This window comes from Convolutriloba macropyga, chromosome 5 (genome assembly GCF_964194025.1).
Source record: "Convolutriloba macropyga chromosome 5, txConMacr16.3, whole genome shotgun sequence".
In the NCBI taxonomy this organism is placed as follows: Eukaryota; Metazoa; Xenacoelomorpha; order Acoela; family Convolutidae; genus Convolutriloba; species Convolutriloba macropyga.
Genome location: NC_134472.1, coordinates 34561359 through 34579037, shown reverse-complemented (window position 1 = coordinate 34579037; position 17679 = coordinate 34561359). Strand labels below are relative to the sequence as shown.

At 35.2% G+C, this 17679-nt stretch overlaps 1 protein-coding gene across 1 annotated transcript in view; it reads left to right on the top strand.

The window, feature by feature from the left end:
- The window catches only part of LOC142339346 (uridine-cytidine kinase-like 1), a 377161-nt gene that overhangs the window by 293880 nt on the left and 65602 nt on the right, over positions 1-17679 (top strand). Inside the window, exon 2 of the mRNA XM_075389333.1 lies at positions 16655-16868. Coding sequence (XP_075245448.1) covers positions 16781-16868 — 88 coding nt within the window. The 5' untranslated portion in view covers positions 16655-16780. The remainder of the gene's footprint in view (positions 1-16654; positions 16869-17679) is intronic.

The window sequence follows — 17679 nt, the reverse complement described above, 5'->3', positions numbered from 1 at the left end:
GAAAAGTGTTCATCATTTTGTTTACTAACGAACAGGACCTGGAGAAGTTTCCCAGTAGATTTGCCAGATGTTAGCGCAAAAAAACAATGGCAACAATGCTGTTCCTTGAAAACCATCGAAAGGCTACGGTTCATCAATTGTTACTTAGGGCAGCGTGACAGGATCTTAAACAAAATTATCAGAGAGGCTTTATTGGGTAGGACGTAGTTATTTGTACATAATTATATATACATAATTAAAATATTCAATTTAATTTTACGGTAGACTGGTCTTAAATATATATATATATATATATATATATATATTTATATATACTTATATATTTATATATACTTATATATATATATATATATATATATTTATATATATATAATTTGTTTTTATTATAATATACATGTGTTATATATATATATATATATATATATATATATATATATATATGTATACTATTTAAATAAATATATATATAAAATATTAAGTAAATAATATATATAAGTGGAGCTAAATTCGGCGCAGAAAAAAGTAGATTTGTTAAGATCAGGTCTACCTTAAAATTAATTTGTATTATGTAACTTATTTTATATATTATTTTTTAAATAATATTTTTTATTTCTATATATATATATATATATATATATATACTGTATTATATATATATGTATATAAATATATATAAATATAAATATATATATATATATATATATATATATATGTATATAGTATCTATATATATAGGCGTTATGAAGGGCGTTAGGTATGTTACTATTGGTGTTCAAATAAGGAAGTTTTTATTTTGTTTGTCTTTGCTACTTTTCGTTTTTGCTACTTTTAGCTATTTATTTTCTAAGTAATTTTGCTGATTATTTGTATATACTGCTTATATATATATATATATATATATATATATATATATACACTATTACATATCTGTGTATATATATATATATTACTATTATATATATATATATATATATGTATTTGTGTGTATATATATATATATATATATACATATATATATATATATGTATATATATATATATATATATATATATATATATATATTAATATATATATATATATAGAATAAATTATATATATATATATATATATATATATAATCAGCTAAATTACTGAAAGAATAGCAAAAAAAACAAAACGATAACAAGAAATATAAAAACTTCCTTGTTTGAACACCATTAGTAACATAGATAACGCCCTTCATTGTTTGTTAAAATTTGTTTCTAATGCGCGGTGAAGATTACTGGCAAAAACCACCACTAGAAGTGTAAGAGCAAAGATGACATGAGATTTCAAAACTATGAATAGGACCCTTCAAAATAGTTCACCTGATCAGGATATTATTACAGAAATGTTTAATTTGAACTTGCTCTTTCACTGAGGTTCAAAGTAGGTTCAAAGTATGTCACATCTATTAGAACTTTTCTTTGCGTTGGTTCAGAATTGTTGGAATTATTTGATAATAAATGTTTTTTTTCGCTTTAATCAAAAGCTTTCAAATGTCATTCAGTATTAAATAGCGTATTCTTTCTTGTCTTCATTGAATTTTCAGCAAAATTTTCCTTAAAAAATTGATTAAAGTGCTAAATTGAAACTAAACTGCGTTCAAAAGTAAAATGTTTCACAAATAAATGTTACCTTTATCTCAAGCTCTTAATTTTTCCCCGCCAAATAAAAGAATCTAAGCTTCAAACTCTAATTTGTAGAAACTCCAATTATTATGCTAGTAATCAGGTGCGTCCTAACTCTATTAAGTTCAGCCGCAACACGCTTATTCAAGTTTAAATCTTGTATAGAATTGAACAAGTTTGCGCAATTGTCATTTCATTTAAAACAAATTTTCTTTACACCAAAACTTAATGACCGGTTTGCATTTTCTGTTCCAGAAAATGAAAACCTGATTGGATGCAATCCTATGGTTCGGCTTAATTCATGCCATGTTGAACAACATAATTTTTTTTTGGTTTGTAAATATTGTTCTAATTAAATTTACTCAAAACATAAAAAATGTTAATTGGCGACTCTTGTTTTCACCAATTAGTTGCAAAATTCACTGAAATTTTTTCACAGATACAGAGATAACAGATATTCAACAATAGCTGTAGAATTTTCGAGCAATGTATTTGAATATATACTGCAACCCAATGAAAATAAAAGGATTACGAATATGATATGGTGCAATTGGTTTACATTATCCATTCATTGAAGATGGAGAATTTTAAGTTTTTAAAAAGAAGAGTTAATGTTGTTGTCAAATACAGTTTACCTCATTGCACTCGCATGCAAATCTTTGTGCTTCTTCGTAGCTGCAATTATGATAGCAAGAGAACTGGTGCACATGTAGAGACTGCGTTCCGTCAAGTAGTTTTTTAGAATGACCGTTTTTATCGCAACTAGTTCGCTACAGAGAGTGAGCAGCTGTCAATTTGAAAAAGATTTGCAAAAGACAACGTTCAAAGAGGGCAGAACAACCTGAAAATTCTTATTTGGAAGATGTGTTTATGCAGAGAAAGTGTTTTTTGAATAACTTTGTTTAAGCGTTTAGCACTTCAAAAAGAGGGCATCATTTTCGTATGTTGGGAACCATCGAAAGGCGACGGCTCACCAATTTCACTGGGTCTAGATCATGAGAATTTAAAAAAAGCTATTGGGAAGGTTTATATAACATCGCGAAAAGTGTTCATCATTTTGTTTACTAACGAACAGGACCTGGAGAAGTTTCCCAGTAGATTTGCCAGATGTTAGCGCAAAAAAACAATGGCAACCATGCTGTTCCTTGAAAACCATCGAAAGGCTACGGTTCATCAATTGTTACTTAGGGCAGCGTGACAGGATCTTAAACAAAATTATCAGCGAGGCTTCATTGGGTAGGACGTAGTTATTTGTCGAATGAAATCCGCACAGAAGTGGAACTTGATTTGCTAAAAGTGAACAACCGGAAAAGCACGGCAACTCTTATCTTGGAATTTTTGGACATATGCACAGTTATCGTCTGAAGTAGTTTTCGTTACAGGATTATATCAGAAAATGGCAGTGCAAACAATGGCTGCATCCTTAAATTTTGCAGTTCAGAATGGTGCTAGCTTCTTTGTTGGCTTGAGAATTGAGAGGATTTTCATTTGCTGCGCGACTGACCGCTATGCCAAAGACACATTTTGATTTGAGACATATCATATAAAGCAAACTTACAAGAATTTTTCAACACCTCGTAAGAATGATCTGTGTTAGCAAGAACTCTTTAAACAGTCCGGTGGACGTATAGTCTTTCCTCTTCTTGCTGGAAGTTCCAATAGAAAAACCCGACTGCCCGAGGCTGATGCTTGCGGATCATATGACTGTTTCTTTCATCAGTTGAATTCAACCGAAGTTAACTCTCAGTCAGGCTATCAGAAGTTTTCCCACAAAATATTTATTGAATGTCAATGAGCGTGCTCTTACTAAAAGGAACACACAACGTCGGAGGTTTTTGGAACTTCGAAATGATTTCTCAGGTAACGGAGGCCCTGAACTACACCGGGTCCATTCGGCGCTGCTGCGCCACGAAGTTCCTTAAACAGGTTAAATAGCCTTTCGTCAGCTATATCACGCTTGAGCAGAATTTCTTGGATAGCAGGAAGTGTTTCTTTGTGTCCAATGAAATAGAACTGTATCAGATACTTGACACGGCTTACAATTACGTATAATTGAGATATTAGCCGAAGAATGAACTTCCTTTCAACGCTTGATATTTCTGTTGCTGGTTTAAGAGATGTATTTACCATAAGTCTATGGATCGTTAAAGCAACGCAATTGATTACAGGAAGTTGCGTTTGTCTGATTGAACTCCTCTGAAACATTTGAACATAGACTGGCAGATTTCTGATGTTTTTGGCAAGAAACGGAAATCACCATTTGAAAGGGAGTCCTCATTTACTGCTTCTAGAGAAGGTGCTACATAAACAGAAATCGTACAGGAATTAAAATCAAGTACACAGAGTTGGCCTTGCTGGATACCTTCAAGGTTCTGATTGATCTCAAAACACAATTTGGGTAAAACAAATCCCTCGTACTCTGTGACTTACTTGTTAAGTAAATGGGACACTCGTTGTCCAGCAGGACGCCAGTAATGCGTACCCTCGGTACATATCTCATCCTTCGCTTGCAAATAAGAAAAACTTGATCCAGAGAGGATTCAATAAACGAGCAATGCTCGGCAAATGCCTGCTGTTCAGCTGCTTTTTTCCCAAACACCCTTATTATTAATCGATCAGGTAAATCCTGACAGTTGTCTACAAAATTGCAACTGCTGGAAATTATTTCCTAAATCCTGTCAGTTTTGTTCCACTTCAATTGGACGAATTTCTAACTTTTCCAAGAGACCCTAGCCACGCGGATCTTCCATGCAAACGATTTTTTTTGAAAAAAAATTGAAGTCAAAATTAAACAAAGAACAAGCCTCAAATATATTATAACCGTTAATATTCGGCAACTGGCACCAGTCCCCGTTAGCTAAAACGAGAACTCCGCCAAAAGAACTGGTACTATCTCTGAGGTTCCTAAGATTAACTCCATCGCCGACCAAGTTTCAGCATTTATGAAACTAATATCTTCGACTAAAAGAACTTGAAGTGCCTTCAACTGGGTGCGCCTTTTATGATCGTGGTTTTATCTCACAAGCGCTCAACTTGACAACGAAGCGGCTTCCAGGCTTTTAGCTGAAATTTTAAAGTATGAATCATCATCAAACAATTGTATGGAACGTCGGGAACAATTGTATGAAACGTTCATCAAACAATTATATGGAACGTCGGCAAGGCAGGCTAGTCAAATATGCCTAGCACAATGCTTGCACTAAAATTTCACCTGTCAGATGAGTCTTCCCTGTTCCGGGACGTCCCATAATTATGTGGTGGTTGACTGATGTGGCACCCCGAGAAAACTTCTCAATCAAAACATTAGCAGTTTTTCTTATTACTTTTTGTTGCTCTGAAAAGGAAGCCATCAACTGCCCCCGTGTCGTTATAGGAAGCTCAGTCTCCAAGAAAGTGTCGTTGTCGAGTGTATCAGAGGTCTGTTTGGGCAGGCCTGCCTAAGCTACGTATCATCTGACACATACCTTTCTGTGTACTTACAATGTATTCGGCAACTGCTGTTTCGGTTTCATTATGCAACTTTATGTTGACTTTCGATCAACACCGCAGGACAATTGGAAATCTCATTATCAACAACGCAAATTTAATAGGCGGTTGAATGCTGCTTTTGCAGAGAACAGTTTACCAGTAAAGATCAAGACTCCACCGGGCAAGTAATTTAGCTCTTCTCTAACGTATCTGTTCAGTAAGTCTAACACGCGGAACTCGGAATTTTCGTCAAGTTCAGGTACTAAACCTGCATTTTGATAACAAATCAATAATTCGGTGATGTTAAATTGATCCAGTTCAGTTTCCAACTCTCCAAAACCAATAAAAATGATATCAAGGAATCTAATGCGTCTATCCGATGAATAGATCTAAACACAATCTGTGGTAGCAGCTCATCTTCATGCTCGATATCCGAAAACATTTTTACCCTTAAGCATTCTCCAACATAGAGTCTGCTCTGCCGATTATGAGAAATTAACCTATCAAAATTGCTCTAAGGTAATTCATAATTAGGCTAACAGCTTTAGGTTGTACTTTAACTGTCGCCCCTTGACAGTTAACGAAAACCGCCTGTCTCATAAAGATATCGTTTCTCCAGCACAACTCCTGCTATGTGAGATTGAAAACCACTGGCTATGTATTTTAACGTTTCTAATACAAAGAAGTTCAGGTGATCTGAAGCTAAATTGTGACATCTTGTCAATACACTCATTGATTTCTCTCAAATCATTCATCAAAATTTGCTGACTTGAAGTTATTCTTCTCCAATCCGGTAGGGAAGATACATAATTACGAAATGTCAGGAAGTTTAGGGTATTAAGAGGATAGCGATGTTTTGCGTTCCCCGGACAAATCGTCTTTCTACAGGCACATTTTGAACTTGCTTGAAAATCATATTTGTAGGGCTCTCCCAGAAGTCAAAAAATGCTTTCTCTTATAGCCAGCAGTTGTCAATGAACAGCTTTAACAGGTCTACTGTTCTCTTTCTCGCGTTCAAGGGCAAATTTTATAGAAGCTAGCCTCTTATTCTGAATGCCGTCATCTCTGAGCCTGAAAGATTTTCCATCAGATCCACTTCTTATTGTGGCATCCGCGTGTTCTTCAGCTTTTCCGGCGTAGCTGGAGAGATAACTACTGGAAAAACGAAGAGTTGTCCTCAACAGATTAACATTGGACTCAGTTAGCTAGATGTTTGCAAAATATGTTCTCTTGACTCCGCTGCGTACATGAATTTTTCGAAGATCAGTGGACCACAAACTTCTTTCACCAAACTGATTTTTCCCGATCAAATTGATCTTTTCTAACAACGTCAACGCATCTTCAGGTTACTGCTGCCTAATTTTTATTTTCAGTTGGAGATTCGGTGGTGTTCAACAAATTATATTCCCCACAACAACCTGACTTTTTCGACACCGGTATCCGCTTTTCTCGCAGCTATGAGTGTGGGTTCTAATCATGTTATCAAAAACAAAAAGCTTGTTCCGGTTGGATCAAAATAAGAGTCGACTTAAAAATTTCGTTCATTACTGTGAATGATAAATTGATTTCTCTGAATATTGGATTAGTTCGTCCATGCCAAAAGTGCCAGGCTCTACCCATAGAAGGACTTGATAGTGGGAGAGATTGCCGGCCGTTGTCTGAAATTCGGCTCGACCCCAAATTTTTACAACTTTACCAAGTAAATATTCAGGCGAATTCAGGATCAGATCAAAGAGACGTTTAACAATGCGACTCCAACACGAAACCATAGTTGCCATATAAGTAAGCAGACTGCTTGATCGCTTCAACACAGTTCTTGTAAAATTCAGTAATTGCCTGCTTTACTGGTAACAGTGCTTTGTTGCCGGGTGCTGCCGTCGATTGCAGGTGATTGTAAGAAAGTTACTGGCATGCTCGCAATAGCGGAGGAAAGCTGCCGTTCACTCTTCTCTGTGTCATTGGTCACAGCAGTCAAACACTTGCTAAACAACAAACACTTGCTTTTTGCCTCGTTAGAAAGCTTCAGCGACTGTAAGCCACGTTGAAAAACCTTAGAATGGGTGCTTTTCAACTGTAAGTTGATGAGGCAGTCTACGCCAAACTGAATGTATTGATGATTCGCAATGGTCAATATAGAAACATCTGTTGTGCGTGTGCTAAAGTGTTACAAGTTTCCAGCAAAACCGCTAGAGGTGCACTTGGAACCAGACGCAGAAAGAAAAAATGGCAGCGCACCTGCTACACTTTCATCATTAAACTGCTTAAAAATTTTTGAAGGAAACAACAAAGATTCGGGTTGCATCAGAGAAATTGACGTATTTGAGTTCCTGGCAACAAAAGATTGGATAAATCTTCGGAATTTGAGATTCCCTTTTTCAGGGGACTTTGGTCTGTTCAAAACGTTGAACAGTTGTATTTGTAGGAATTCTAAACACGTTCACTTGTAGGTTCAACAGAAAAGAATTGATGGCCTGCATCCGTGTCGAAGCTTTCGCCAGTCTGATTTTCGGCACAACCAGGTCCCAGGAACATGAAATCGCCAAAAGGTTCAACAACATTTGGTTCATCCTCCATCGAGGGGTTATCATCAAATACTACAACACCAGCAGGCTTAGTTCTGTCAATCGCAGACTCATTTTGATCAACCTAGAATTTTAACACTGGCCATTTATCATTATTTTTAATTGCTTCCAGATGTTTTTGACAAACCGCAATTTTACAAATCTCCGGACATCACCATTTACTGTAATTTTTGCTTTTTCTAACTGACAATTGAAAGCCGCTATCTTTGTAGTCGCAAATCAGTAATAACTGATAATCCGGACTTTTAACTTCCATTTGGCCAGTGAACAAATTTATGATACCAAAAGGCACATGTGTTCCTTAAGTCAGAATAACTGTTCGTAAATTTTCAAATTCACTACAAAAGTTATCGCGCGCATCATTTTAAGTTTTTAGGAGAGTCAGATTGAAATGAACTGTTGAAGGCCTGGGATAAGACCCAAAGATTTACAAATTATAAAGTTTCTGTCCAGGAGTAGTTTCTGAAGCGCTTATTTGAAGAGGCTCGGGAATTCCAATTGCGCTCAATGTGAATGATTGAGGGCGCCTGAAAAACACTACGCAGATTTCAACATTTTCTCAAAAAATTTTTATGCCATTGAAATTGCGAGCAACTTTCAAGTTGTGCTACTGATGCTCAGCACAACTTCAACTTTTGTGGCATTGTCTGGAATTTTCAAAATGTCACTATTTTTTGAACTCTATTACAAGGCATTGCAACTATTCTCCTCAATTGCTGCCATGCAGCCGACTTTTTATCAATGATGGTGCTACTGAGTTCGTATAACGTACTAAAGAGCAGAAAAAAAATTGTGAAGAGTTATTGACAAACAGTAGATTTGTGAAATAGGCTTTGGTATAATACTGCAGACAGCATTCAAATTAACAAAATAATATTTTTATTGCTGCAACAAGGGTGTATATTTTTATGTACGTGTAGATTGCAACTCGTGCAGTAAAATGGTTTGACAAATACCTGTAACCTTATAGCGATTAGTTCCATAATTTAATGGGAACAGCAGCGGGAAGGATGAGGTAATTTTAAAAAGTACTATAGAAGATACTGCTTCTTGCTTTTTAGTTCACTGGTGTGATGAATGGGGGGACAAAATACTCTGACCCAGAGTCTTGCTAATAAAATTCTGTTTAATGGCTCCCTGTTTATGGTGCCTTTTTTTCGACTGCACAAATGAAGGTAAGAGAACTAAGATAAAATATAGAAAACAAGTATGCAACGTCTTATTTACATGAGATCACTTCTTAATTGTGATCTCATAGCCACGACAAGTTTTTCCTCAATTTTTTTGTGCTGTTTTCCAATTTAAATTCAATTCTGGGATCAGCAATGATAGCTCCTTTTGCAACATATGATCTGTTAGTATTGCACCATCTTAATCGTAGTGAATAGCCTTCATCGTAATTAGATACCTGATAGCTGGAGTGCAGCATCAGTTTTTTAATTGGGGATTTCAAACACATTCTGAGCCTATTTCTATTAGCAATGTGAAAGTGAAATCAATGTTAGATGAGGCACAAGAATTTTGTTTAATTTATTTAAAAAGTGTGTTTTGTATTGTGATTTATAACAAGACGCGATATGATGTAATTTACGGTTCAAGATTTGGTTGATTAGCGGAACTCGGCCGCGCGAAATGTGCCATTTTGACTGATCGCGGAAAAAAATTTTAGTGAAGAATTATTTTTTTAGCACCGTGTCCCATTAATTACTCAAATTTTTGATAAACTTTTCTAAAGCTATCGATTGGATTCTTCTTAAGTTGGAAATTTGCCTTTTTGGTAAATTTTTTTCATACATTTCCAATCATTCTTTTATACAGCCGTTTTAATCTACATCTCATTGAGAGATCCAACAGAGTTTTTTTCGATTCTAAGACCAAAGTTAGTGAAATTAAAATTTGGTTTGGACTTAAAGGCCTAATGTTTTTAGCCCATTTTGCATTCATGAGTTTTATGTTAACTCTCTAATGTGAGTGCAGCATAAGTTTTTTAATTGGGGATTTTAAACGCATTCTGAGCTTATTTTTATTAGCAATGTGAAAGTGAAATCTAAAGATTTTTGTTTTTAAATTAATTAAAAAGCGTATTTTGTATTGTGATTTATAAAAAGACGCTATGTGATGTAATTTACTGTTCAAGATTTGGTTGATTACCGGAACGCGGCCAGGGGGAATGTGATATTTTGCCTGATCGCGAAAAAAAATTTTAGTGAAGAATTATATTTTTTAACGGTGTGTCCCATTAATTACTCAATTTTTTGAGAAACTTTTCTAAAGCTACCAATTTGATTCTTCTTAAGTTGCAAATTTGCCTTTTTGGTAAATTTTTTTCGTACATTTCCAATCATTCTTTAATACAGCTGTTTTAATCCACATTTCATTAAGAGATCCAGCAGAATTTTTCTTCGATTGTGTTTATTTTTTGGATCAAGACCAAAATTAGTGGAATTAAAATTTTTTAGTTTGGACTCAAAGACTAATATGTGCTTGTAACCCATTTTGCATTCATGAGTGTTATGGTAATTCTCCAATGTGAGCTCCTATGTTGGTTCGTCCTAGCCTTTGAGTTTCAAGTGCGGTCTTTGTTTCTTTTTTTTTAACAATGTTTCTATTTATTTAGGCTTGCATTAAGTGATGAGTTTGAGTCTCTGTTTCAAGCTTCGTCAAGTTTTTTAGTTGAGAGATGCTTAAGTTGCTTCTTTCTTTTTCTTATTCATGTATGCAATTTTTCATGTGAGAAGGTTTGTACAAATGAGTCCGTTGTCATGTGTTGCTAGCAGAGTACATTTATTGTTGAAGGTGGGAATGTCAGCTATGTAGTATTACCGGCATGTGGTGTGTTGGTGTAGGCATCTGGAGCCCCAAGTTTTATATTCACAACTATTTTTCACGTCTGTGGTAGTAATTGTAGTGCTGTAATGCAGGAAAATACCCGGCAGATTGTACAAGTGATAGCAATAGTAGTAGTGAAGATTATAAGCTGAGTTAATAGAGCTTTTTTGAGACTTCTTTTAAAGTGTTAATTAAGGCGATTCCCAAGTGTCTTTTTAACTAGGTTTCTTGGCTCAGAAAAAGTGGAGTTAAACGAAATTAAGAAATCGATGAATTGGAACAGTGATTGTTTTTCAAAGATTTGAACTTCATTGGAATATATGTAATAAATTCGATTAATTACTGGTGACGGATATTGTTTATGGGGGATTTCAACTAGTTTTTTTTGAACTGTTTCAAATCTGATTTAGAGAATTGTTTTTTTTTTGTTCTACATTGCAGTTATGGATAAATTAAATATATTATTTGAGAGTAATATTCGTATAGCGAGACAATTACGGGGGATAAAGTGTTCTAATTTATTATGGAGTCAGTCTGCAGAAAGGTATGATTAAGGGTATTAACTTTTTGTTAGAAAAAAATTGCTTGATCTACCCAAAATAACGGCAGATTTGGTGGCCAAGTACAGACAGCACTAGCATTAATAAGTGGGAAGATCTGAAGTAAGTGAGGGCCGGAGGGGGTCTGGTTAGGGAAAGTGGTAGGCCGAAGGTGCCGCTTGAAGTAAGGAATCAGCAGATAGTCGACCTAAATGACGATTTAGCAGTTTGAGGTAGCTTGTTTGAAGTGAGAGATTTTCTGTCAAACTTGTCATATTATTGACAGGTGTAGCGCATTAATACTAAGGTGTAGTCATATCAAGGTTTGAACGAATCAGCGACCTGGACATTTAATGTAAAGGGATTTGTAAATGGGGAAGATTTAGAAAGTACAACAGGAGATGCTATGATACAGTTTGGTCCATGGCTGACCCGTGCTTTCATTGAAATAGGTCGTGATGAAAGCATTACAAAAAAGTAATAGAAGAAAAGTTGTTCCTGATTTGCGACAGTAACAAAATATTGATAGGGTTTGATATTTTAATGCGAATGTATTAGTTCTTTATGGATTTATTTAAGCAGGGGCCTAATGCTAGTGGCGTAATGAGATATTTGTTTTTGTGAAATAAATCAAGCGTGCTCTGTCAACCCTCTCTTTCTTGTCACGATGCTGTAATTTTGTTCGAGGGTCTGTCCTTAGTATTGGTTTGGGAGGCGCAAGGCATAAATGTTGATGTCAGTTTGAGAAGTTTCAATTCCTTTGGAGTTAGTGTACGTGAAGTGTACGTAGAATAAAGTTTTGCCAAAATGGTCTGTAGAGAGGGGTATAAAAGTAGGCGGCTACACTAATGTGACACTTTGTTCAATCATTAGTGGAAAATGATTTAAGAAAACCATGTCCATTAAGCTTATGTTCAAATTCGTGGGGACGTAATAATAATGACGAGGTGCGTTTCGACAGCGACGAACGAAGTTCCGATATTCATTCTTACCACCAAAGAGTTCAAGCCTCCATTACGATAAGTTATAATAATTTTAATATTGCCTTTTTACTTAAGTTTCTTATCCATTAGTAATTGCCCGATGTGATGTGGCTTTTGCTTCGAAGTTAAAGTAGTGATTTTAAAGAGTTAAGTAGAGTTAAAGTAGGGAACCAAGACAGCCAATGTGATATAAGACTTGAACAGGCTTAGTTTTGCGGTTCTGTTTTTAATTGCCCCCATGGCCTTGATTAAAGTAGTGTAACATTTATGTGCCCAAAGTGTGTTTTGTTGTTTCCTCATCGATAGTTTCAAATTGAAAGTATTTGTGCTAGTGTATTTATATTCGGCTAATGACAGTATTTAACTATCAAGTTTAGAAAACTTACGGAGTTATATGGGATCGACATCTAATGTTGTTAATTTGAGAAACTGCGGATGTGCTCGAGGCCGTGTCTGAGAAACTCTTCCTTGAAGAGGTCAGCGTTGTTCCATAATTCAAACGTGCAGTCCAGGATATGAATAAATGATGTGAATAAATGTCCAGGATATGAATAAATGAGAAAGTTGAATAAAATGATGATGTTTGTTGTATTCAAGTCGATTGTTCTCGACCACTATTTTTGGTGGAATAAATTGTGCTTAACGTATATAACAGTATATTTTTGTGATGACCTGCAGTCGCAAGTTTTGAAAAATCTTTTTCGTTAAACGTTTCTTCACATGAATCTTCAAAAACGAGAAGACACTTTCTAATTCTGAGACAACTTCAAAGCTTTTAATTTTTTACAACTGTTTATTCAATTTTCGCTAAGGATCAAAACTTTGGTTGCTCGTGCTGATAAAATTTAAAAAATGATTGAAAATTAGGTGAAAAAGTGTTATGTAGTAACATTTTGAAATTCAGTTCAATTTTGTCAAAAGATGGACCAGACACTGCAATGAAGAGTCGGTTGCTCGTTGAAATAATTTTATTCATAGCTTTGAGTATGCAAGCGCTGAGCCGACCGTGCAAGAGAGGAGCGAAAACCAAAATGTTGAGCCCTCGCAATCGAATTTGAAAAAACCAAGTTGATAAGACATTCGGCAATAAGAAAGTCTATAATGATTATTTAAGTAAAATAAACAACTTCTGATCGTGACTCTTGAATTGCAAAATCTCCAAGATTTTCTTTCCTGTTGATTCTCATCAAAAACTAAGTCGGTTATGCCAGCCCCCGAAATCGAACTGATCCGCAGTTGAACTCATGGGGAAAGCAGTTGAACTCATTCAGGAATAAACTGAAAGATGAATTTTAGTTTTCGTCTGCTGTAAATATTCATAAATTGTACAGTGAGAGTTTTTGTCCAGTTTTTTTATAAGCAACTGTATAGCTTGTTTTCATGTCATGCTCCATCCCGTTATACGTAACTGAATCCACACATCCTTGTTCTACAAGCTGCATAATTTCTGCAGGTAGATTTCATCGTTCAGATGCACTTGCACTGGAACTGACCGATTGGGCATAGGTAAAGGGGTTGGGTTCTAAATACACTAAGCGAGAACGATATTTTTGAAGGTTTGTAGTTTGGCTCCAGTGCAAACAACTTGCTGTTTCCTCAAAGCAATTTGTCCCCGACTGTCTTTTTTTGTCCTTGAACACTGTAAGATATAATTGATTTTCAGCCCTTTAGCAACTGTAAACGATCAAATTTTGAGACAAATTTAAGTTTACTTGGAGTAAAGGCGGTGCTGTTTTTTCGAATCGACTGTTGTTCATGGATCATCCACTAGTAGAACAATTGGGCCTTCTTACTCGCAAATGATTTTTTTGTCGTTTTGGGCAAGTTGCTGAATGCAAGTCACAAAATGGGTTCTCCCGGTTGAAACTCAAATGTTCAATATTGGGGCATAACAACTCAAGATTTGCAACTTTTCAAGCAATTTTTGCAACGTGTCAGTTTTCTCTGCCCCCTTTAGATAAAAATCTGATAGAGGAAATCGAAGCACTGCACTCTAAAGAATTTGTTCAGATAGCGATATGGATAATCTCCTCTCTCCCAATCCAAACAATAAAGATATTTTGAAACCCACTTATAAGATTTTTGTTCAGTAAAGTAAGAGAATTGAATGTATGCGGAGGTAAGAATGAAATTGTGTCCGTGTAGTTATTGCAACTTATAGCTAGTTTTTCACAATGAAAACAGATTTTTTGCATCAAGAAAAACAACTCCTGCAGTCAACATTCCAATCGATTAAATAAACGTTTTTTGAAAGATTTCAAGTATAAACAAAAGGCAATACCAGTCACATGACCCGCATAATGATTTGCGACTGAACAGGATAAAACGTATGAATAACCAGGTCCCTTTTCACTGTACTCATAAACAAAACAACAAACGTGGTGAAATGTGGCTTGCAAACGCAAAACTTTAAAATTTTCTGAAATAAGTGTCCAACGAAGAATTCGCGATCCCAATCAATCCACCATACGGTTTTAATTTCAATGCAATTTCCAAATCAAGGCCACGATCCAAATACAAAGAAGTTGCTAAAAATTTTTAAAAATCTTTCGCCGTAATGTGAATATTCTTTTTCACTTTCTTGTAAATCTCCTGAATCCTATCCAAATCCACCGTAGTGGTGTTGTCATTGCGCACTATTTCAAAAGTAGTTATTTCTAAACAGTAACCCAATCCCATTGATCCCTTTCGGTCAAGTTTTAGTAATAATTCCCTCAAAAGGAGAAAGCGGGAATGGAGGGGGAAAGTGTCTGGATAATAATTCGGCTTGAACTAGGAGAGAGTTGTCTTTGCATGTAAAAGTTTGGGTTGTCCTATAGCATGTAAAGGGTTAGGTTGTCCTGAGGACAGCCCTATCTCTTACGTGGGAGTACAACCCCCCTCGATCTTCCATGCAGTAAATATTACTACTAAGGTCCACTCCAAAAATTATTCACTTTAAACTATACACTAATTAGAAGAGAGTTTTTGTTGCTTACAAGTTTTCATGAGTTAGCATCAATTCTCGAAGTCAAATTTACTGTGCATCGTTGAAACACGTGCAGTTTATAGGCGTTGCTGAACAGGCTGACTCACCTTTAAAGCAAAATTTAAAACAACGAACAAACATTGGTCCATCGGTACATATTCAACTTGATCAGAAAATGTAAATGTAGGGATACTTGGATAATTGTAAGTTACTCCATACACCACAGAACATGCTTCAGACGGATCTAGGAAAATATAAAATTGATTTTTTCGACACTTGAAATTTTTTGCAAAATTAATCTTCCAATGGGAAGATTTCCGGACTTAGGAGTTTTGCTTCTCGATTTTTTTGTTGAAGAGGAAAAAAAATTCCTTTTTATTTACAGATTTTTTTTTGTTTTCGGACAGTTTGAATTTTGGTCGTGATAATTTGTTCGGTTTTATAGTTTCATAGCAAGTCCATGAGCAGCTAAGGCATGACCAAACACGCTAAATGCGCAGCTCGTTAAAATCAAATGGAGGTTTGTTTCCGTGGGGGTTTATTTCCTATATACAATTAAGTAGGGTTTTTTTCCAAAACAGGCTGCGGACAATATAAGAGAAATGTCTCTACCAAGATTAGGATCTGGGTTAGATCAACGTAAGGCAGGTCTTCAATGAGTGAAATGACCAGGATTCGAGATTCGTGGAAGCGAATTAGGACGACCAACTGATAAGGCATCAATTCTTCAAAAACTGTTTGGTATGTGAAATGAATCAGAGTTAGTGAACGAAACCATCGAGGAGTATTATCTTTGTTGGTCCTGGAGTATTTCAAGCATCTACTTGTAGTTAAAAAGAAGTGAACGTTGATAAAGTTACTCTACTTTATAGCGCGAACGGAACTGGGCGCTCGAATTAAATCACAACAAACCATTTTACTTAAATTTCAAATCAAGAACCTTTGGTTTGCAATCATTTTCGCTGTTCATTTGTTAGCAGTCCTGATCCTAACGTGGGATCTTTCTGATCCCCTTCAATTCTGTTGCACGCGGTTCTCACAACAGCAGCTGTCGTAAATTTGTTGAAAAGTTTGCATTGACTGAAGGATTAGTTGAATATCCCGACGTTACAATCATTTGGCAATTCTTAACCTGTTTTTTAATGGAGCCGTCTTACAAAATTTGTGTTCAAAATTGGAATTTGAGGATTGAGCAGAATGCCTCCATAAATACGCGCTGTTTTGACATCTCTACATTTTGATAACCTTATCAGAAAATGATGATTTGAAGTGATATATGAGCAACTGATACGCGATTATCCTTGTTGTAATGATCTTCTCTTCTCAGTATTGTTCTTTTCTCTTTACAGTATTAATCATTAATTCCACTCTAACTAAGCGGCCAAGCTAATTTTTATGGTGCATCTATTTAAACGTGCAATAGTATTATTTCAATCACACACTTGAAATTTTAGTTAGCTATCATAAATGTAGTAGTTGTATATACCATGCTTTGATTGGTTTCTTTTAAAATTGTAAATTCTTTCATTCTATAAATTTAAATTATTCGAATTGTGAACCTTTTTTTAAAATAAGAGGCCAACTTTGATCGTTTTTTTTGCCGAAATTTGAAATTTATAATTAATTGCTGTTCATTAGATGCAGTATATGATGAGACGATGAAGTAAATCATCGGCTGTGGCGTTCACAGTGTTGAACAAATTATCTTTGTGGGTTCTGCTTGACGCTTAAGCTTTGTGCTGTACTGTCTCTTTTGGAAGTCATGGTCGAAGCAATGGCAGTTGGAGCTGGAGGTGAATCCTGTAAAACCGATGATCTGGAAGGGAAACAGGGCCCAGAGATTGATATGGGTAAGATTCTTTTCAGAGTACTTAATAACGTTGCAAAATGCACGTTTTGCTTGAGAAACTTCACTCGAATTTGTAACCGTTTTCCATGATAGCTGTTAACAATATGCCACTTAGTCAGAAATGAAAAATAGCCTAGTTGATAAACAAAGAGGCTTAGTAATGTGCGTCGGCACATAATGCTCCGAACCCGTCCAACCTCGTTTTTGACTTAATTGTCCACCAAATGAGGAAGAGATAGAAAACTTTCAAAATCAGTGATTATTCGAAAATAATTGGTTTATCCAGTTAAAAAACGCTTTAAGCTCTAATCAATATACAAGATAACACATTAGAATTTAGAGCGACCTCTCTCTTTATTGAGACTACGCTTAAAGATTGCAGAAATCAGATTGAAATTGAAATCTAAAAAAATCAGTATTTTTAAAACAAATATATAAAATCGTAAGACATAACAACCATAAGTTTTCAACTGAAATATTTTAAATAGTTTAACTTTTTACCGCTTAGGAAACCTTTTTTACATCATCACCATTAATGAGACAAAGTCAAAAGACTACAAATTAAAACTTAATATAGGCAGAACTGAAAATTTCGCATACTTTTTTTTGTAAATGTTGAAGCCAAAAAACCACTTTCAGCTGAAAGTATTATGGATGTTCATTCGCCTTCCTTTTGCCTGTGAAGTTATAGCTTGTCAAAAATTGGGGATTGGTTTGAAATCATTCTGGTCTTTTACTAACATAAAAATACAAAAAAGCCGAAATATTTCAAAAAAGAAACATGCAGCGCCCCATCAAAAGTTACCGAAATT